This window comes from Pseudorasbora parva, chromosome 3 (assembly GCF_024679245.1).
Source record: "Pseudorasbora parva isolate DD20220531a chromosome 3, ASM2467924v1, whole genome shotgun sequence".
In the NCBI taxonomy this organism is placed as follows: domain Eukaryota; kingdom Metazoa; phylum Chordata; class Actinopteri; order Cypriniformes; family Gobionidae; genus Pseudorasbora; species Pseudorasbora parva.
The window spans coordinates 54,073,306-54,096,670 of record NC_090174.1 but is presented as its reverse complement, the minus strand read 5'-3'; the positions used below and the strand labels follow the sequence as shown (position 1 = coordinate 54,096,670).

The window sequence follows — 23,365 nt, the reverse complement described above, 5'->3', positions numbered from 1 at the left end:
TTTAATAATTGTATGTTTTATTCAACAAATAAGGCTTTTATTGACCAAAATGTTATAACCGATTGAGAAACTACAACAATTTCTATTTTCAAATGAAGGCTGTTCTTTTTGCGAAAGAAAGAAAACAAATGATTCATAGTTTTCATTAAAAATTGTAAGCAGAACAATTGTTTTCAACACTGATAATAATAAGAAATATTTTTTGAAATCAGCATATTAGAATGATTAATGAACGATCATGTGACACTGAAGACTTAATGATGCTGAAAAATCAGCTTTGCCATCATAGGAATGGCATATTACAATATAAAACTGTTTTAATTTGTAATAACATTTAAAAATAGTTACTGTATTTAAAAAAAAAAATGCAGCCTTGGTGAGTATAAGACACCGATTTCAAAGACATATTGCCGACCCCACATTTTAAAACGGTATACCATATACATTAGATAAATGTTGTTTACAATGATATTACACAAAATCTAGCTTGTCATTGCTCCACATGTTATATCAACCACACATTTTGTTACATATGTTTAAGTCTAAGGTCACTAATGCCATCATCCTCTTCTAAACATCATTCTACGCCACAAACCGATCCATCAACTATGACTTGATCCAATTGACCATCCATGTGGAGTGTGAGACTAGATTCAAATCAGTTTAGTCTTAGCTATATGCAAGTTCAAAAATACATTTGCAGATTTACATGCCTATATGGATTATCCAGAATGTGTGTGTGTGTGTGTGTGTGTGTGTGTGTGTGTGTGTGTGTGTGTGTGTGTGTGTGTGTGTGTGTGTGTGTGTGTGTGTGTGTGTGTGGCCTGGTAATCCCTACGTTATGGGGACAAAATGTCCCCACAAAGATGGCAATATCCGAAATCCTTGTCCTTGTGGGGACATTTTTAGGTCCCCATGAGGAAAACATCTTATAAATCACACAGAAGCTGTTTTTTTGAGAAAGTAAAAATGCAGAATGTTTCCTGTGATGGGTAGGTTTAGGGGCAGGGGCAGTGTAAGGGGATAGGATGTACAGTTTGTACAGTATGAAATCCATTACGCCTATGGAAAGTCCCCATAAAACATGGAAACACGACGTGTGTGTGTGTGTGTGTGTGTGTGTGTGTGTGTGTGTGTGTGTGTGTGTGTGTGTGTGTGTGTGTGTGTGTGTGTGTGTGTGTGTGAGCCTGTTTATGTGGTTTATGAGGACACAAATTTGTATAACTACATGGGTATTACACTGGTATTACACTATAAATGTGGTTTATGAGGACATATCAAATGTCCTCATAATTCAAATGGCCTTAAAAACATAATAAATGATATTTTTTTGAGAAAGTAAAAATGCAGAATGTTTCCTGTGATGGGTAGGTTTAGAGGCAGGGGCAGTGTAAGGGGATAGGATGTACAGTTTGTACAGTATAAAAACCATTACGCCTATGGAGAGTCCCTGTAAACCACATAGACCAACATGTGTGTGTGTGTGTGTGTGTGTGTGTGTGTGTGTGTGTGTGTGTGTGTGTGTGTGTGTGTGTGTGTGTGTGTGTGTGTGTGTGTGTGTGTGTGTGTGTGTGTGTGTGTGTGTGTGTGTGTGTGTGTGTGTGTGTGTGTGTGTGTGTGTGTGTGTGTTTTAAAAATAAATTTCAGCTCTTTTTAACTGCAGCATTCATTTTCCCACCATGTTTCACTTGGAGGTTTGGGAGTGTTTCTTTGGTGCTGTTGAGTAAGTCTTCGAATTCTTGGTCCACACATATGTCCTACAAGAAAACTGATGTCAGTAATACAGAAAACCAATAAATATCAAAAGAAATATGAGAAATGGGTAAGAGTCACTCACAGAGAAGTCCAAGAACTCAACTGCAGATTCTGGGTTTGCTTGAACTGATTTTAGAATGGCAAAGCATCCCGCTGACTGCACTGGGTTCCTAGACATCTGGATCACACCGAAAACCAACACCATTAGTCATAACAAATATAGAAATGCAATAAATCTTTTCTGACGCAGACTTGTACGTTTACGCTTAAAAGCCACTTTAGTATAACTTGCTCCAATAATTCATCTGCTGTTTCTATTCTAGCGTTTCGTACTTTGAGAAGCCGCACAGTTGCGTTCACTTTGAGGCCCAGCGCAATATGGATGGCTCCTTCAAAGGGTATGCGATTATTGCTGTAGACAAAGAAAAAGGACAATACTGAAGTATTTTTTGGCAATGGAAGTAAAAGCGCTTGTCATTTTATTGACTGTTTGCTAAGTCATTTCACCACTGCAAATAAATCATGAATAAATGTGCATTGTGAACATTCAAACTAATTTAGCAGACAACACTGAACAATTTCAGCTGTCTACCATCTCATAATTACGGCAATAAATCAAGACAACTGTCCACGTGTACACGTAAAAAAGAATAAGTCAGGGTAGTTTGTGCCTCCAAAACATTGACTCGGTGAGCACATCCTGCAGTCCATAAATACAGTTATGATAAATAACCACCATACTATGAAGACAGTACCTAATGTTCAGATCCTCCAGTGTATTGTTGTTTTTGAGTGCTTCCTCCAGAGCCACGGATCCTTCTTTGCCCAAGCCGTTGTACGACAAATCCAGGGTCCGCAAGAAGATATTTCCCTTAAAAAATCCAATCCAACAGACCGACTATAATAACATACAGTATGTGTAGAAATTAAGTGCTCATTTTTAAAGGGGTCTTATATCAGATTAAAAATAAAAGAATATATTTTATCTGTCTGTTTTTGTGCAACTATCTAGTTCATTCATGAAACATGCAATCACATCATTACCATATGGCACAAGCTGATTGGCCTCTACTGACCCTGCAGCCAATGAGATTGCTTGCTCAACATTTAAACCAAACTGGTTCATTGTTTGCTAAAAACTAGTCCTGAAGCGTGCTATAAGAGTTCCTCTGAAAGCCTCCGCCTTCCCCAGCTCCACCTGCCTAGATGGGATTTATGTATATATATTTATGCAGCGTGCAGTGTATCTATACAGAGTGTCTGTGTATAAATTAGCAGTACTCATACTTATACTTGCAGCAATAATCAGCAGCAGTAGCCGTAACAGCTCTTTGTACCTCGCTTAATACATCTAAGATTAATACATCTGGCATGTCATTAGAGATGTCAGATCTTCTAATCATGATAACTGATGTCTGGCTGATTCGGAACGAATTAGTGGATTTGAGTAAAATATCTGGATTGAGTTATCTGAGATTACTGTGCGTTCTTATGTTCATTGGAAAGGGCAGATATATCAATGCTCGAAACCATGATCAGCAATGCAACGATTTGCTGGCGGCAAAACAGCAACGTAAAGAGCCGGGAGTTGAAAACTTTTGAATTTAATGATCAAGGTAAATTGTATTCAGTGTTTTTTCCGGGAAACATGTATCTAGTATCTTCGGGAAACATGTATCAAGTATCTTCGGTTGCCTCCAAATGGTAGTAATACATAAAATAAAAAATAAAAAAATATAATATATATATGTTTCCTTCTGGAGTTTAGGGTGCCATTTGGGATAGAGCCTAAGAATCAAGAGTACACAAACATTTGAACAGGGTAATTTTTATAAATTCAGCTATTTTTTGTTTCTACATATTAGGACTATATGTAAACATCTTTTATAAAACATTTTATTCAGGACAGTACTAAATTAACAACATGTATTTTGTATGATCTGTCTTATTTTGTTAAAATTAGTTAAAGTGTCCAAAAATCAAAAAAACTACGACTTTATTCAGCATTGTCTTCTCTTTCAGGTTTGTTTTCAAACCTCAAATAAAGATTCAAACAGTTATGAATCAGCATATTGATTCATTATTCAGCTCGCCAATATCACGTGATTTCAGCAGTTTGACACGCGATCCGAATCATAAATCAGTCTGCTGATTCATGACTGTTTAAATCTTTATTTGAGGATTGAAAGCAAATGCGGAAGAGAAGATAATGCTGAATAAAGTCGGAGTTTTTGTTATTTTTGGACCAAAATGTATTTTCGATGCTTCAAGAGATTCTAATGAACTAACTGATGTCACATATGGACTACTTTAATTATGTTTTTATTTCCTTTCTGGACATGGACAGTATAGTGTGCATACACTCAGATACGCTGTAGGACTAAATATAAAATATCTTAAACTGTGTCTGAAGATGAACGGAGGTCTTACGGGTGTGGAACGACATTAGGGTGAGTCATTAATGACATCAATTTCCTTTTTGGGTGATCTAACTCTGCAAGGGGTATGCAAACTTTTGAGCATGACTGTAACTCTTTTATCTCAAAACATCAAGCAAACTTTGATTCCTGCATGATAAGACCCCTTTGGTCCATAGAACAGGATCTAACTGCATTTTACTGAGTTGTTAAATCTCGACTTGATCAGTGGGTTTTAGGCTAAAGTAAATTCTTAGCATGAGTGAATGACTCTGGCAGAGGATGGACTTTATATTTCTCTTACCCCCAGGCCTTCAGCAAATGCAATGGCTCCTTTTCCTCGAATGCAGTTCCAAGCCAGATTGAGTGACTTCATTCCCGTGTTCTCGGCAATAGCAGCACCCAGGATTTCCCCTGAGGGGAGGAGAAAGATGGAGAAGAGCAACATGGGGGAGTTACTGTTATTAATTCAGTGTATTATTGTGCCTTTCACTTGTAATTTGATTTCTACTTTGAACTAGTAATTTAGGACCGAAATATGGTGGTGCCCTTGTGAGTGATCCTCCTTAAATATAATAATATAATATATGTATATATTATAAATGTGTCAAATATGTGTTAAATTTAGACAGTATTTTCTTTATGGCCCCCCATAGATTATATCTACCTTTAGATGCATAAGCTTACAAAATTCTATATATATTTTTTTGTAATTGAGAAGTCTATAAAAAAATTAAAATGGGTCTTGATTTGATGCCCTTGATGTAAAATATAGGGTCCTGAAGCAAAACCAGTTGAGAGGCACAAATTTAGTCAATATTAAAAAGGCAACCCCACTTGAGTAACCTGAGGTCAAGTGTCTTGCTCAAGCATGCAATGGTTATCATTTATATTTCACTCATTGCTGGGATTGAACTTGCAAACATGCAGTTCTGAGCTTTAGCTTTTGGCCTCCACCATTTAAACAAGTTGCCATTAAATTGGTAAAGAGTGACAGTAAAGACATTTAAAAAATATATATTTCAGTCGCAATTTTACTCTTTATTACTGCTTATTAACAGTTAGTAAGGTCATGCAGAATAAGGCATTATTCTTTATGCCTTATAATTACTAATAAACCGCTAATATCTTAGAAACATGCATGCTAACAAGCAAGTATTTAATAGAGAGAATTGTATTATAGTGTAGTTACTATATTGTACATACTATTAGTTAATTTTTTTATACTTTCTATTTTCCATTCAGCCAATTCTAAAAAAAAAAAAAAAAAAAAAAAAAAAAAAAAAAAAAAAAAGGAAGAAAAAAAAGTATCACAATTATCTTCCACATTGATAAAAATTAAAATCATCATATTAGAATGATTTCTGAAGGATCATGCGACACTGATCACTGAAATAATGATGCTGAAAATTCAGCTTTTTCACCACAGGAATAAATTACATTGTAAATATATAAAAATTGAATTTGGTCATTTTAAATAATAATATTTGATAATATTAACTGTATTTTGGAGGGGGGAAAAGTTTGAATAAATAATTGGTGAGCAAAAAAAATGTAAAGACCCCAAACTTTGGAAAGGTATTGTATTACGTATACAGTAGCTAATAAATGGCATTTTCTCAAACTATTTTTTTTTTTTCAAAGCAAGTAAATATCATATTTGATTTATATAACTATATCAGGCATTATTGAACACATTCCCAATGGTCATCAGGGCAGCCTGCCAGGAATAAGCAGCATGTGATTATAAAAAGAAAGCCATCACCATATGTAATATGAACAGTAAGTGCCAGTGGAATCTGTTACGGATGTATGAATCATGGCAGGTCATGGAGGAGTTCCTCTTGATGATTATTTGCAATATTTTATTGAGGCAATTTCCCTATTTTCACACTCTGTCATTCATGCTGACAGCTATGGGGTTTTAGGACTATATTGTATATCCCTCATCATCATACTGGAGTTTCTGATCATTTGAGATCCAGCCCTCTGGATATCTCACATGCTAGCAAATAGGAAGATATTGTGCTTGTGTTGAAGCTGAAAATCATTTCCAATTTGCATTGAAGTTAAGAAGAGAGCTGTTGTTGGCATCCTTCTGTCTCTAGAGACAATGGAGTCTGCACCTGAGTATTTAGTTAGTTGTGGAGCAGCAGCGCCGGCTGTGGCTGAATAAGCCGATGCGTGAGCTGCAGCTCCTGCCACACTTGCTGCAAGTGTAGTCCGTGGTGGGTACTATGGGGGGAGCAGTGGTAGGCTTGGTTCTTTGCTGTTTGCGGCTCTTCCTTTCCTTGCGCTGGATCTCTCTCTTCTCCTCAGCCTGCTTGACGCCAGTTATAACATTTGCACGCCAGCTAGAGCGGTCAGAAGTTGCTGTTTCGAGATCTGCTGGGTTGATGTTGCATGACTTCAGATCCCTCTTACAGACATCCTTGTAGCGCAGAGCGGGTCGACCGGTTGGCCGTGTACCGGTGGCGAGCTCGCCATAGAGGATGTCCTTTGGAATGCGGCCATCGGCCATTCTGCATACGTGTCCGAGCCAGCGCAGGCGCCTCTTGGATAGGGTGGCGAACATACTTAACATGCCTGCCTGGGCCAAAGCGTCTGCGTTGGAGACGCGATCCTGCCAGGTGATGCCGAGGAGTCGCCTGATGTTGCGCATGTGGAAAGCGTTCAGTCTTCGTTCTTGGTGCGTGTATAGGCTCCAAGCCTCACTGCCGTACAGAAGGGTGTTCAGCACGCACGCTTGGTACACCTTCATCTTTGTGTTGATGGTCAGCATGGGGTTGTCCCACACACGCTTCCCTAGGCGGGCCATGGTGGTTGCTGCTTTGCCTATCCTCACGTTGAGTTCGACATCCAGCGATAGGTTGCTGGAGATTGTAGAGCCGAGGTATGTGAACTTGTCTACCACCTCCAGGGTGTGATCGCCGATGGTAATTATGGGAGTGGTACTCACATCCTGACCCATGATGTTGGTCTTCTTGAGGCTGATAGTGAGGCCAAACTCTGTGCATGCCTCCGCGAAGAGAGTGATGAGTTGCTGAAGGGCGGCTTCCGTGTGAGCAGTGAGGGCGGCGTCATCTGCAAAGAGCATCTCCCGAATGAGGACCTTGCGCACCTTGGTCTTCGCTCTGAGGCGTGCAAGGTTGAATAGGTTCCCGTCGGTTCGTGTGTGAAGGAAGATGCCATTTTCGGACTCGCTGAATGCGTAGCGCAGGAGCAGAGAGAAGAATATGCCGAAAAGTGTCGGGGCCAGGACACACCCCTGTTTCACGCCGCTCTTGATTGGGAAGGGGTCTGATGATGCTCCGTCGTACTGAACAGTGCCAGACATGTTGTCGTGGAATGACTCGACAATCTTCAGAAGCTTGGGGGGGCATCCAATCTTATGGAGGAGGGCAAAGAGGCCAGACCGGCTGACCAAGTCAAATGCCTTGGTCAGGTCGATGAAGGCAAGGTACAGGGGATGTTGCTGTTCGCGGCACTTTTCCTGCAGCTGCCTGAGGGAGAACACCATGTCGATGGTTGAACGCTTAGCCCGGAACCCACACTGTGACTCGGGATACACACGGTCAGCGAGTACCTGTAGGCGATTGAGGACAACCCTGGCGAAGGCTTTTCCCACGGTGCTGAGGAGAGAGATCCCACGATAGTTGTTACAGTCACTGCGGTCGCCCTTATTCTTGTAGAGCGTGACGATCCTCGCATCCCGCATGTCTTGGGGTATCATTCCCTCTTCCCAGCACTGTAGCAAAAGCTCATGGAGATGTCGAATGAGGGAGCTCTCTTTTGGGGCCTTCACAACTTCTGGTGGGATTCCGTCACTACCTGGTGCTTTCCCGCAGGACAGCGAGTCAATGGCCTTACTGAGCTCTTCGATGGTGGGTGGCGAGTCGAGTTCTTCCATGGTGGGCAATGGGGTGGTGTTCTCCATGGCTGTGACAGTGACAACATTTTCTCTAGAGTACAGTTCCCCATAGTGCTCAACCCATCTCTCCATCTGCTCGCCACGGTCCTTGATGATGTTGCCGGCGGTGGACTTGAGGGGTGCGATCTTGATAACACTTGGTCCAAGTGCTTTCTTCATTCCCTCGTACATGGCACGGGTGTTTCCACAGTCTGCAGAGGTCTGTATGTCACTGCAAAGCTTCAGCCAGTAGTCGTTGGCGCACCTACGAGCAACCCTCTTGGTGTTGTTGCGGGCTTCTCTGTAGGCGGCCAGTGTTTTCTCGCAGGGCTTCCTCTTGTACTTGAGAAGCGCAGCACCCTTGGCGGCTAAGGCAGGCTCCATCTCTTCTATCCCAGCCTCGAACCAGTCCTCGTTCTTCCTGGCTCTCATTCCGAAGGTGTCTAAAGCGGCCTGGTATATGGCATCGCGGATAAAGTCCCAGCGTGCTGTGGCGCTGTCTGTGGGGCAGTCTTCTAAGGTCTTGTCAATGACCTCAGCGAAGTGTTCACGCAGCTCAGGCTTTGAGGTTCTGGCCGTGTCGATGCGAGACAGGCCCTTTTGCCTAGAGCGGTGAGTCCGTCTGGGTCGGAGACGCACCATGCTGCCAACCAGTGAGTGATCGGTGTCACAGTCGGCACTATGGTAACTGCGCGTGAGGAGCACGTGGAACAGCATGGGTCTTCTAGTGATGACAAGGTCCAGCTGGTGCCAGTGCTTCGACCTGGGATGTCGCCAAGACACTCTGTGGTGGGGCTTGGTAGAATAGAAGGTGTTGGTGATGGCGAGATCATGAAAGGAGCAGAGCTCAAGTAGCCGCTGTCCGTTCTCGTTGAGCTTGCCAACGCCGAAGTGACCGATGCAACGTGGCCAGGAGGTGTGGGCTGCACCTACCCGAGCGTTAAAATCTCCGAGCAGGAACAGGTTTTCCTTCGCTGGGATCTCTCTAATCCTTGTCTCAAGCTCCTCGTAGAATGCATCTTTGGCCTCGGCTGTAGAGCAGAGTGTGGGGGCGTAGATGCTAAAGATGTGTGTTGGTCCTGAGGAGGTAGTGAGGCGAAGTGAGAGGATGCGCTCAGTTCCCTGTGAAGGAGGTTCGACTGATAACAGGAGGGAGTTGCGAACTGCGAAGCCAACCCCATAGAGTCTGCGCTCGTCTGACTCCAGACCTTGCCAGAAGAATGTATAGTCCTTCTCCTTGAGACTGCCACTGGAAGCGAGGCGTGTCTCCTGGAGGGTGGCGATGTCGATGTTCCGCTTTGCTAGCTCGCGGTCGATGATGGCGGTTTTCCTGGCGTCGTCTACTCGCTGGAGGTCGTCAGAAAGGCCAGGACACATTGTTCTGACGTTCCAGGTTGCCAGCCGCAAGGCTGGCGGTTTATTTTTCTTTCTGTGTTTTCCTGGTGCTCAGTTTTACAACAAGCCTGTCGATTTTGTCTAAGCTTCACGCACCCGATGAAGCAAGCAAGTTGTGGCGAGGTAGTACCTTATTGCCCGGGGGCCGCCCGGGTTGAGGCGGGCGGTAACTTCCCAATGGAGTCAGAAGACTCCTCCCACCGTCGAGAGCAACCCCTAGCGCCCGGCTCTACGCCAAACGAGCCTGGGCTTATCACTGGTGTCTGCTGCTCCCCGTGTTGAGTCTACGCTGAGGCAGCGAAGCTGGAGTGACCTCTCCAGGTGCAGGCCTGGGCGAATAGTTTGCAGATCCTAGAGTGCCCAGTGCCAGGATCTCCCTCTCGGCCTTGCTGGCAAAATCCGGCGGAGAGGCAAGCCGATACGGCCGGTGCCAGCGCAGCTGCAGGAGGTGCCAGAAGGCATCACAAAGCTCAGCCAACTGCCTACGGGTCTCCATACCGGGTTTTCTATTTGGGTTACCTCCCATAGCCTTTGACCAACCAAGGCCGATCTGCAAGGCAGCAGGAAACTCGTGGAGGGCGGGGTCGTTCATTTCCCGTGCAGGTGTGAGCCATCTGCCCACTGCCCAATTAAGAAGAGAGCACTTAGCTATAAAAAAAGACATTATTTAGAAAAATTGCTTTTCCATACATTCTTACAGAAAGATAATCTTTGGTGAGCCAGATGTGTTTGAAAACTGCACATTTAAAGGGATTTATCTGCAGGTTTGCCACTCTCTCAGAATATCTGTTTGTCAAAATATAAAAAATGATTTAACAGTGTAATACATTTGTTTAAAAACAAAAGCACAAACTTTAATTCAAGTTTTATGAAACAGAAGTTGAAACAAATTGCAAGGGCATTTTTTTTTTGCAGGAATGAACACTTATCTTTAGCAACACTAATAAATAGCATATCCATACGCTGTGGAAAACGAAGACATCTGTTAAATTCTGATCATCATTTCATCTGCGTTCACGCTCACGTGACACTAGGGTTCTTCATCATCATGAAAGTGTATTATCTGCATGTGTTTTAAAACCATATCAGACTAAACTTCTAATATATGGTTTTCTGAGTGCACACATTCATTGTGAGTGTTAAACAAAGTTCTCTTTCAGGTCTTGTCTTATTGCACTTAAACTGTCAGACTGAATGCGCGCTCTTCTCCACGTGGGAGAGCAACAAGACCACGCCCCCTATTTTGCGTGTTCTTGTGGGCGGAGGGTTAGTCAACAAACGGTTCTAGTGACGTCATTACATCCCTGCACTTCCTGCTGTAGTCCAAACCGGCCGTTCGCTGTAGGCTTTGAAAGTGAACTTCTGTTAATTAAAATATCTTGCTTGGCATTGAACTTTGAGCTTTATAATTTTACAGGTATTATTTATGCTCTAACAGCAACATTACACTAGCCTGACGTGGTCATACTCAATTCTAGTCAGAATATGAGTCTGAAACCGCTCCATTGGGCTGCGATGATGAGGCGTGTTTCAACCGAACCAGGAAAGACATCAATTGGATAGACCTACAAAGGCCCATCATCACAGCCCAATGGAGCAAACCAATCAGAGCAATGAAGTGACGCATTGTCAAATGTCAACAGACAGAGCTCAACTACACTGTGTTGCCAAGTCCGCGTTTTTTTCCGCGGTTGTTTTCCATGTCCAAGGGTTAAAGCGACTATTATGTGATATATAGACCCATAAGTGCGAATTTTAGCAGGCAACCTTGCCAAAATAACACACATTTTACCCCCCAAACACCATTTTTCCCCCGGAGAACCCCCCGAGAAGCTATTGTTTAGGGCTAGTAGTTGGCCCTAGTAATTTATTGATACACAGAGTACTTACCCAACATGATCATCATCTTTGAGAGAAATTATGAAGGTGAATGCATATACAAACAAGCTCTCCGTTTAGGATTCGAGTAAATATAATCCAAGCCCCTTTGATGACGTGCATGATTACGTTACTGTTTATCATCCGTCCGTCATCGGCTAAAGCCCGCCCTGATGATTTCATTGGTCCGAACAGTTTCTGTTCGGAGATAATTACTCCTCTATGGAGCAATGCCAGACCGAATTGCCCGACCTAAAAATGTTGTGGGCGGGGCTAAATTCGGCTGGCATCCAGGCTAACATTACACACTAACTAAAGTTGAAAGATGGAATCACAAAGAACGGGACCTCTAAATGCTATAATAGTCATTGGATAATTGCCAATAAGTGCTCCTCTGATGTAGCCTGACATCGTCATACTCATAGTCAGAATATGAGTCTGAGACTGCTCCATTGGGCTGAGATTTATGGTGCGTTTCAGAACCAGTGAAGAAAATGCCTCTGCACTCAATTGGATAGACCTACAACCAATCAGAGCAATGGAGTAAGTGAGGTATGTTGAGCAACGCATAGTTGTCAACAGAAATGAACTGCACACATGTTGGAAGAATTAGAAGAGGAGTGTAAATGCTATACAGCCAGGTTAGCCCTGATGCCATCTACTGTTTATAGTGGTAATTTTTCATTGTAAAATCAATTTTTGTTCTTCATAAGTGCTTATTTTCATAACTTAATAAAAATATTAGCAAAGAGTTAATGAACATGTTTTGGTATCTGGGTTTATCCACTATAGAGAGCATCTTCAAAAAGCTGCATTTTCGCACAACAAAAATGTTCTTAATGTGGACAGAAGGCAAAAATTAAAAGGGTGCATTTTCGCATCTTTTGCTTGGTGATTTGAAACGAAATCTTCCAAATTTTGTGTCTAGACATTTTATTTAATTACACTCAGGAGTGTTGTGGTTAATGTTCTTCTATTGTTATGCATGTTTTAGGTCAAATCTCAAGCCGTTTTCTTCTAGTACTTGTCATACTAATTGCCGAGGCCAGACAATTGTAATCTTCCAGTTCAAGTGTTATGTGCAACCATTTAACATTGGGCTGCCAAATACCACGAAATGCCCCTTTAGAAGCAAAGTTATTAAAGAGGAGGTCTGCCGTAATCATGTCTAAGCTCAAGGAGTCAACCTTTCACGGCAAGCTTTTCACATCATCTCACACCTGCCATATCTCCGAATCTGTTGTGACTCAGGTCGAGGTGCTGAAGTTTCTGGTTGCCGATCAAAGCTGGAGACAGGTGCCTGGCCGCTCGCTCATCCAGATGGTTCCCGGAGAGGTTGAGAGAGAATAGGGTAGTGTTTTCCAACATCATGCTGGACAAAGCCCTGGCTCCATATTCACCCATCCGGTTTTCAGACAAATCAATTTCTGGGAGGGAAAAAACACAGTCAACTGCGCAATCATAAAAGGTTTACTTTTAGACGGACTACATAATATCTCATTTACTTTTTCAACGCGAGTTACTTTCAACTTCATCCTATTCTTTTCCAATCCAGCTGAAAAATCGGAATCTGCATTTCCTTCAGCCTGAGGCCTGTATTTCACTTTTGGTGAAAGGGACTTTACATTTGCCAAAAATAGAACTTTTATTTGTTATTTTAAAAAACGAGCAAGTATGGAGCCCGGCACAAGACATACAAATTGTGCACACAATTTACTTTATGCAGGGCTTTGTAAGCGAGCCTGGCCTGGGTAAGAAAAAGTAACGCAAAAATAATGTAACACATTACTTTACATGTGCAATGCATTACTTTTGTAGGGAGTAACTCAATATTGTAACACATTCATTTTCTAAGTAAGTTTAGGTTACAACAAAGATTATTGGAGTACATTTTTACACGAAAACACTAGCTTCAGACTTTCTACTTAATACACGTTTAATTCAGTGTCTTTCTTAAAATTTCTTTGTAATTATTTGTGAAATTTACTATAAATTTCTGAGTGACATTTGTTTCAAATTTAACCCTAAACCTTGTTTTTTCAAGGAAAGTGTGTGTGTGTGTTTTTGATGACATTAATATTGAATGTTTTGGGGGCTACATCCACACCAACAGAATTATCTCCATTTTATTATCTTTATCATTTGAACTGGATCATTTCTATCAAATTTTCATTAGCAGTCTCAGACAACACCATTGTAAGTTCGCTCACATATAACAATGTAGGACTGAAACAATAAAACACCTTGCAAAATACTGGTTTCCAGAAAATTCCGAACTATCCGATCACCATGTTCCTCTATAAAATACATGACTAGACTGTCTCACGGATGAGATCAGGCAGACTTGAAGTTCACAATGCTAGTGAATCCCAAATAAAAGTCCAACAGAAAAAAAGGGCAGTACTGGGAAGTAGAAGTAGTGTGTGGGACGGTAGCTGGAGAAAGTCACCTGTAATGTAGCAATTCTCTTTGAGCATGTCAGCGATGGCAGCCGCGCCCATTCCCTCCATACAATTATCTCGCAGATTCAGTTTCAGGATGGAGGTGTTGGTTACCAAGGAAACCGCCAATGCTTTGGTACCCTACAGAGGAGAGTTTTTCAAATGTTTAACATTGTTTTGTTACCCTTTAGGCTGTGTGTCCACCAAAGCATTTTTCCCAAGGCCAGCATATTTTTTGAATTGTTTGAAAAGATTGGGAGTGCCACATAAGCCTATTTAAAGTCTCCATCACATCGAAATTGCAGTTTTTTGGGCTTTTAGTATGAGTATGTTATTTAAAAGCTGTTCTCCGGAAAAAAAATGGAGTACGGGGGGTAAAATGTGTGTTATTTTGGCAAGGTTGCCTTCTAAAATTTGCATTCATGTGTCTATATATATCACATAATTGAACATGGACATGGAAAACAACCCTCGGGAAAACCGCAGACTTAGCAACACAGTACAGTTGAGTTCTGTTGACATTTGACAACTAATGTTATGCGTCACTCCGTTGCTCTGATTGGTTGTAGGTCTATCCAGTTGATGTCTTTCCTGGTTTGGTTGAAACACGCCTCATAATCACAGCCCAATGGAGCGGTTTCAGACTCATATTCTGACTAGAATTGAGTATGAACACATCAACTGGGAAAAGCTAAGTATGCTCCAAAACAATGACACAATTTGCATTTAGAAGATAAAAGCATTCAAACCTTACAGTCTCTCAAGGATTTTGATGCCTCTGCACTCTACAGTAAATGCTCTCTAGAATCTAAAGCGTCCCGTCCCCTACACTATAAAAAGACGCTGAAGCTGCGGCTGAAGCCGTTCACTTTGTTCACATCTTTACTATTTTCTAAATAGCGAATGGGACATATATGCTTTCATTAGGGCAAATTAAATTCTGGTTTCACTTTAGCGTCACTCAAACGCAGTCTTTTCTGCTGTAAAGTTGGGAATTTTAACATGGTGCTCAATGAGATTCTGCTCCCTTCTGGAGCCTGTCCCTAGTGGCCAGTCAATGAATTACAGTTTAAATCACTTCCGTATTGGCTTCAGCAGAAACAGGGGGAGGTTACCGCTTGGGTACAACAGTTTGAAGGTCTAAATTGCAGTTTCAATGCAGCTTCAAAGGGCTTAACACAATCCTAGTAGGTCTTATCTAGTGCAGCAATCGGCCATTTCCCAAAACATATAAAAATGTATATACTTTTTAACCACAAATGCTCTTCTTGCTCTGATCTGCGATGTGCCACACATTATGTCATCATGTTGGAAAGGTCATACGTGTTGCAGCCGGAAGTAAGAAAAACTCGGTACTTCCGCCATGTCATTTGCGGTTAAAAAGTATATACGTTTTTATATTTTTATTAGGAAATGGTCGATTGCCGCACTAGATAAGACCCTATTCCTCGTCTGGGATCATGTCAAGCCCTTTGAAGCTGCACTGAAAGCAATTTGGACCTTCAAACCGTTGTACCCCATCAGGGGCGTAGCACCAAATTTTGGGCCCTGGGTACAAACCATCTTGCTGGGCCCCCGTACCATGTATGTGTATGTATAGAAAACGGACTTCCCTGCCTTGGGCCCTGGTTACTCAGTACCCTTTATCCCCCCAGTCCCACGCCCCTGTACCCCATTGAAGTGTTTTTTTTAAAGTTTGTAATGTCATGGCGTATAGGGTTCGTTATAGGGTTCGAAAATTTGAAGATTTTTGAATAATGAATATTTTTTAACTCCAACCGTTGCTGTGTGCTAGTCATATAATGCATGTGAATGGGTAACAATTTCATGAGAACAAAAGCAACAAACAAAAAAACATGTTTAGACAACATGCACAAAAACCCTGTTGCTCGTGACAACACATTGATGTCTTAACTTAAGACACGAACCGATTGGTTTCTGTGAGAAACCGAACAGTATTTATGTTATTTTTTTCCCTCATATCCAGACGAATCTCATCTAGTGTTCCCATCCACTATTACTTCCGTCTGGTAAGGTCAAACTGGCACGATCATATACATATATTCCTCATTACTGCCTGTGCTGATCGGCGGCCGAATGAGGCATTTACGTAATATATAATCTATGATCGCGGCAGTTTGACCTTACCAGGCGAAGTAATAGTGGATGGGAACACTAGATGAGATTCGTCTGGATATGAGGTTAGTGTCAGGTTCGTGTCTTAAGACATCAATGTGTCATCAAAAGCAGCAGGGATTTGTGCATGTCGTCCAAGCATGTTTTTTTGTTTTTGTTTTGCTCTCATGGAATTGATACTCATTCACATGATTATATGACTAACACACAGCAACAGTTGGAGTTAAAAATATTAATTTGTGTTCTACTGAAGAAACAAAGACACCTACATGTTGGATGCACTGGACGTAAGCAGATAAACATCACATTTTCATTTTTTGGGTTAACTAACTCTTTAACTCTTTAAAAAAATAATATGGGAAAAATACTTCTAGAACCATTATAATGCAAAGATTGACATTTAATCTGCTTCTTTGCTCTTACCTGTGAGCCCAATCCATAATGCATCATGTTGAGTTCACTCTGGTTCATATTTCGGAGGAAGTAGGATACAGGAATTACGTTCAGCATCTTACAAGCCTCTCTGTAGCCAGACTGGCCTGTAGGATCATATGCTCTTTTTTTATCTAAAACACAATCAGAATATCTCTTATTCTTAAGATTTCTCTTGTAATAATTATGCAAACTGGTAAAACAACTGACAGCTGCAATGATGATACAAGAATAATATCGCAACAATACAGACAAACATGAACCAATGTCCCTGCCACTGCATTGTGATACGGTTGTTAAAGGGTTGTGAGTTGTGTTTAGTGCGTTTCTATGTGGTTATGGTGTTCTGGGTGGTTGCTACTAGGCCAAGCAATGAGTCAAGATTTGCATAGTTAGCAAGTTAGCCCTTTCACTTAATAGGTTAGTTCACCCCAAAATTTAAATTAAATTTAAGTTAGTTCAGCAGAGAGGTTTGTTTTCACAGGCTACGCTTCTGTTTATGTTTGCTGATCAGTATTCCTGTATAAAAGCATAAATTCATCATATAAAGCGATCGTGTCTCTTCATAAAATTTGGACTAAACCGCTAAATTCATATATGGATTCATTTTACAATATCTTTAATAACTTTTAAAGACTCAAAATGTGGATGAAGAGACAGAAATTTCTCAGATTTTATTAAAATATTTCATATCTTTGTTCCATTGATATTCATTTATAATTATGTATGTAGCCCATCTTTCTAAATAAGATAATAATAGTAATATAATATAATACTTTTTATTTATAATGCACTCTTATCATGTTAAAGTGCTACAAATACAAATCCATATATAGATGCAAAACAATAATAATAAAATAACATAATAAAAAACAGAAACGTTTAAAACATCACTCATTGAAGTTTAAAACATAAAGTTAGGGTTATATTAATATTGTTATATGAGTCAAACTAATAATGATGATTTCCTCAGCAAGCGCCGTTAATCAGTCGATACAGGAGATAACCAATGTGGCGTATTCACACAAGCAACCTTACAGCTCAATGGAGATGAACTTGTGTGACTTTGTAAACCAAATACGACAACAATGTATCATTGTTTCTCATTGAGATGCGCAATTATCATGAATGTGGAAAATTCCCAAGCCATTCATTAGGCTATGCGGAGGCACACAGCAGTAATCTAGCAGATGGCTATCTCTAATAAGCTGAATAAACAGCCATCAGAGAGATAGTGAAAGATGGATCGAGCCATGATTTATGTATATGTAGAGGATTGTGTAGGTGTTTCGGTATCTGCAGAACAAGCAGGTGAAGAGAGAGAGAGAGAGAGAGAGAGAGAGAGAGAGAGAGAGAGAGAGAGAGAGAGAGAGAGAGAGAGAGAGAGAGAGAGAGAGAGAGAGAGAGAGAGAGAGAGAGAGAGAGAGAAACCTGTCTGAAATTACAAGCATGACTCATGGCCGTTTGCCTGTTTTATTCCCCATTGAGTGGAAACATCATATTCTCTGCCCCTTAGCTCTTTGACACCTCTATCAGAACGTGCATCACCCACATCCCCCCGCCAGCCCACTCTTTCTCTCTCTCTCTCTCTCTCTCTCTCTCTCTCTCTCTCTCTCTCTCTCTCTCTCTGTTCATATTCACATTTTCACTTTTAATAAGAACTCTCACTGTGAAATCCGTCGAGTTCCAGGTCTGTGTCAAAATCGTCGTCACTGATGACACACTCTCCCTCCTGCTGCTGTCCATCACCTGGGAGGCCTCGACCTTCATCCACCTCATCTTCGTCATTTGTACAATCTTCATCCGGATAGGCCATTCTTATGCTTTGATGCTGGGTGGGGGATCTAGGCACTCTCTGAGCAGAAGGATGCAGATTTTCAGGAAGGGAATATGCTTAGAAATAATAATTTCTCAAAAGTTATTTACCGTCTGTCCAAAGTTTTACTATTTTGTCTACAAGTCTTATAAACCTCCCCGGCTTTTTCAACATCTATCTCTATATAGCCTTATAAGCATTCAAACTTGTTAATGCTTTTTCAATATTATTCAAAATTTTCCCATATGACTTTATAACAGATTTCTATATCATTTCCATCCATCCATCCATCCATCCATCCATCCATCCATCCATCCATCCATCCATCCATCCATCCATCCATCCACCCAGTTATTGTTCAATTACTGTATGTACAAGTCTTATAAACCTTCAAAACTTTTTCAAGGCTTTTTCAACATTATTCAAATCTTTCTAATAGGCCAAGTCAACATTCCAAGCAAACTTGACAAACTTTGCCGTTCTAGTTAAACATCACCGTTATAAATACGTTTCAATTCTGAATGGTGCAGTCCTATCATTTTACTTCCACAATGTGACATATTTCCAAATGTAACATACTGTAGGGTATATGACTTGAATTTTTGGATAGTGTAAAGTACCAGATACCAGAATGAAGCCAGATGGTTTGTGGTGAGTGGTTGAAAAGTAACTGTATGTGCCCACTGGTGCTGAGATGAGCGGGCGTTTACAATTCATTTTCTATGGGAGCTGAGCGACAGGCTCATGCGGGGGATTGACAGTGGAGCGAAGCAAGTGGTGAGAGCATCAAAAAGTTGAGAAAACAAACTATATACTGTGAGATATAAACAAACACTGGTCAACCACATTCCAATCAAGCTCAAAATATGCTGATATGTGTATGCAAAATATGCTGTGTGGTTTGAAGCCTTGTGCTGTGGGGAAAAAAAAACAATCCTTTGAGTTGGGGAACATTGTCAGAAAAGGAAGCATGCTTTCTTTCTGGGTAATCTTGTACGTGGCTTGAGTCACATGTCCTTCACAGACGTATCTGTCCAATTCTGTTCTTACTGAAGAACCACCAGATCATCACTGATCCTCCACCAAATTTCACTGTGGGTGTGAGAGCTTTTGGGCAGGCCTCTCCAGGTCTCTGCAAGCATTAGAGGATCAGGGGCCTCATGTATAAAACTTTCCATAGTTTTCATTCTAAATGTGTGTTACATTTGGATTTATTTATTTTAAATCAAGACAAAGATACTGTATAAATTTATTTTAAATAAAAACCTTCCGTAACTTTATAATTGTCTTTACTGTCCCGCTTAAACATTTGGATTCATCCTTGCTGAATAAAATAATTATTATTATTATTTATTGTTATTGTTAGCCTATTTAAAATCTTACTGAATCTTATCGCCAATGTCACATGCGCTGATTGATGACCGTTTGAATCTTTATTTGAGGTTTGAAAACAAACACGGAAGAGAAGACCATGCTAAATAAAGTCGTAGTTTTTATTTTTGGACCAAAATGTATTTTCGATGCTTCAAGAGATTCTAATGTACTAACTGATGTCACATATGGACTACTTTGATGATGTTTTTATTCCCTTTCTGGACATTAGATACGCTGTCGGACATAATATAAAATATCGTAAACTGTGTTCCAAAGTCATTAATGACATAACTTTCATTTTTGGGAGAACTAACCCTTTAACTGCATCAGTTAAAACAAACTAACAATGAGCAGTCTTCTGCAGCATCATTTCTACATAAACTAATACATTTTTAAGTTGTATTTGTTAACATTAGATAATGCACTCTGAACTATCATAAACATGAGCAAAGATGAATGAATACTGTAATAATATATTGTTTAGAGTTCTCATTGTTAACAAAATGAGGCCTTATTGTAAAGTGTTCACATAAATCATGAAATATGAGCAGGGACACTCACTTGGCCATCAACACTTCCTCTGCTGTAGAGACTTCTGGGTCTGCTGACTGGCCTGCTTATAATTCCTTCCGAATCCTCTTCTTTTCCACCTTCATCTCCAATATCTTCACAGACAGATGGAAGAATACTTTCTTTTGAAACCTTTTTACCCACTACCATTCTATGAATGTTTTGAGACTTTGTGATTGTTTTGTTCAAACTAAATCACATTTGATTCGCTCTGGTTTCCCAAGTCAGACAGGATCGATATCCTTAAATCAAATCAAATCTATGAGAAAGCAAATCAGTGTAGTGCTGTCTCTTGTTGCCCCAGACCAACCTGCTCTGTTTGAGGATCATGTTTGACTGACAGTCACTTTGACTAATTGCAGAGCTGCATTTTTGGACAGTTTGTCCAATCAGCAGGGGAGCCTGAACAGCGAGGGTGGGTTATTGTTCAGCTCATTTGTTTTGTTGACTGGTTTCCATGGTGTTATTTCTCCTCTCATAAAACCACACTCAATCTTTTTCTACAGAGAGAGAGAGAGAGAGAGAGAGAGAGAGAGAGAGAGAGAGAGAGAGAGAGAGAGAGAGAGAGAGAGAGAGAGAGAGAGAGAGAGAGAGAGAGAGAGAGAGAGAGAGAGAGAGAGAGAGAGAGAGCAAATTATAGAGAACAAAGAATATACTTCTTTCAGTAGAGGTATCGGATTCATATTAAAGCTACATTATCAGCTGCTCTCTACACAATTTAAATGAAATATATATATATATACACACACACACACACACACACACACACACACACACACACACACACACACACACACACACACACACACACACACACACACACACACACACACACACACACACACACACACACACACACACACACACACACACACACACACACACACACACATACACACACACACAGAGAGAGAGAGAGGTACTGGTCATATTAGAATATCATAAAAAAGTGAAGGGAAGATTTTTTGAAGAATGTCAGAAACCAAACAGTTTACTGAAACCATTGACTTCCATAGTAGGGAAAAAATACTATGGAAGTCAATGGCTCCAGTTAACTGTTTGGTTTCTGACATTCTTCAAAAAAATCTTCCCTTGTGTTCAGCTGAAGAAAGAAATTCATACAGGTTAGAAACAACTTGAGGGTGAGTAAAGGATGACAGAATTTTCATTCTAAAGTGCTATCCCTTTAAGTTTAAATGTTAAAAAACACAATGCTTTAATGTTTTAACTTAGGAAAAGTTCATATTTGGTGGAACCCTGATTTTCAATTACAGCTTTCATGCGTCTTGGCATGCTCCCTATCAGTCGGTCACATTGCTTTTGGGCATCTTTAAGCTACTCTTGGCGAAAAACTTCAAGCAGCTCTGCTTTGTTTGATGGCTTGTGACCATCCTTCTTCCTCTTGATTACATTCCAGGGGTTTACAGTGGGGTTCAGGTTTGAATATTGTGATGGCCATGACAGGGTCTTGATCTGGTGGTCCTCCTTCCACACATTGATTGGCCTGGCTGTGTGGATTGGAGGTGCTGTGGGAAAAAAACAATCCTTTAAGTTGGGGAACATTGTCAGAAAAGGATGCATGCTTTCTTTCTGGGTAATCTTGTACGTGGCTTGAGTCAAGATAGATAGATCTCTGATTGACACCTTACTGAAGAACCACCAGATCATCACTGATCCTCCACCAAATTTCACTGTGGGTGTGAGAGATTGTGGGCAGGCCTCTCCAGGTCTCTGCAAGCATTAGAGGATCAGATTGAATATAGTTATATAAATGAAAGCTTTAGCATAAGTTCTGCCGGGTAGACTTAATTGTTACGTCATTTCAACTTCTATCTATCCAATCACATTCTAATACTTGGGTATAAAAGATCGGTACTTACTCATGTTTGAGTTCGCAGATGCTGACGCCCCAATTCACCGCTATCCTCCCCACCACCTCCAAGTCAAATCCTTCCCTACTCCACCCCACCACCACCACCAGGATGGTCCCTTCCATGGATGGGTCAGCTGCGCCTCTGCCTTCGTCTTCAGGCAGGATATGCAGAGTCCATACCCTCTGATTGCGAGCTACGGACGGGGCCTATGCCAAAGTACTTTATTGCTTGCTGGATTGTTAATAAATGGATTATTGTCACAGTATTTATTCTCCCGAGTCTTTCTGGCAGAACTGATCCTCCTTATCCTCAGACAAGGATACAGAATCATTTTTAGCAATGTAATGTGACGGTATAGTCTAGCAATCTGTAGGTCATCTCATATTTTCCTGATGTCTTGTACCATTGTTAATCATGGTCTCACATGAATGGAATATGTAGATGATGTTATGCATAATAAAACTAGGCATTGAAAGCTCCATTTATGGTTATTTTGGGGAGGAGATGGGGTGGAGGTACATGTACAAAAATTTCTTCCACTGAATGGTTTTGCACATGTTTTTTATAAATCTGAAAACTTTTGCTCATACACAAAATCTGTCTTTTGTGCGTAGGCACACTTTTATGATGAAATCTGCTCTGACAATATTCCCTAACTCAAAGCATGCATTTCTTCCACAGGATAATCCAATCCACATTAAATAACAGGTTTTAATGGCCTATGCATATTTGCATATTTTTAATAATTAAAATGTATATAGCCTATAAGTTTATAATTATTTTTAAATATTTTCTATTCAACTCCACTATTGAACTATTCAATGCCAGCAGCTCCAGTGGCCATTAGGAGAACTGCCGCCTGCAAATTATTGCTCATGGTTGCACTTAATGTTTTAGTAAAGTTCTGGAGGAACATGTTCAAATTGCCTATTCAATCAGCATAAGAGAAGGCCTTTATATATATATATATATATATATATATATATATATATATATATATATATATATATATATATATATATATATATATATATATATATATATATATATATATATATATATATATATATATATATATATATATCCGACTCACCTACATTTCTCTATGTTCTCCATCCCACGACCACCCCATCTCCTTACACCCACCTGCCTTGAAGGCAGCTGTAAGGCCAGCTAAAGTGAAAATCATCTGCATCCTCTTAATTATATGCCTCAGCTCCACCCCCTCTTTGTGCTCTTCCTCCTTCACTTTCCCCCCTGAGATCCTCCTATAAAGTACTTTAGTAACAAATGGGCTCGCAGCATCCTGTGGTGCACATCCAACTCCGCCCACATCCAATACGTCATCTTGTGACTCCCCATCCCTA

General features: G+C 40.6%; 1 protein-coding gene across 1 annotated transcript; it reads right to left on the bottom strand.

The window, feature by feature from the left end:
• Window positions 1-7: 7 nt before the first annotated feature.
• On the bottom strand, window positions 8-20,429 carry lrrc74b (leucine rich repeat containing 74B). Its single transcript, XM_067440274.1, has 10 exons — window positions 20,116-20,429; window positions 18,033-18,219; window positions 16,356-16,498; window positions 13,805-13,937; window positions 12,576-12,782; window positions 4,477-4,586; window positions 2,511-2,626; window positions 2,089-2,167; window positions 1,838-1,933; window positions 8-1,757 (listed from the first exon to the last, which is right to left on the bottom strand). The coding sequence occupies exons 1-10, from the start codon at window positions 20,272-20,274 to the stop codon at window positions 1,644-1,646; spliced, it is 1,344 nt and encodes a 447-aa protein (XP_067296375.1). The 5' UTR covers window positions 20,275-20,429; the 3' UTR covers window positions 8-1,643.
• Window positions 20,430-23,365: the final 2,936 nt, after the last annotated feature.

What these genes read in the sequence shown, in the direction of transcription:
- lrrc74b (XM_067440274.1), bottom strand. Translation starts at nt 20,274, where the DNA reads ATGGTAGTGGGTAAAAAGGTTTCAAAAGAAAGTATTCTTCCATCTGTC. An exon ending in GAGGAAGTGTTGATGGCCAA is followed by an intron (nt 18,220 to 20,115) that starts GTGAGTGTCCCT and finishes CCTTCTGCTCAG; the next exon opens with AGAGTGCCTAGATCCCCCAC. An exon ending in CTGGAGGATCTGAACATTAG is followed by an intron (nt 2,168 to 2,510) that starts GTACTGTCTTCA and finishes CTTTGTCTACAG; the next exon opens with CAATAATCGCATACCCTTTG.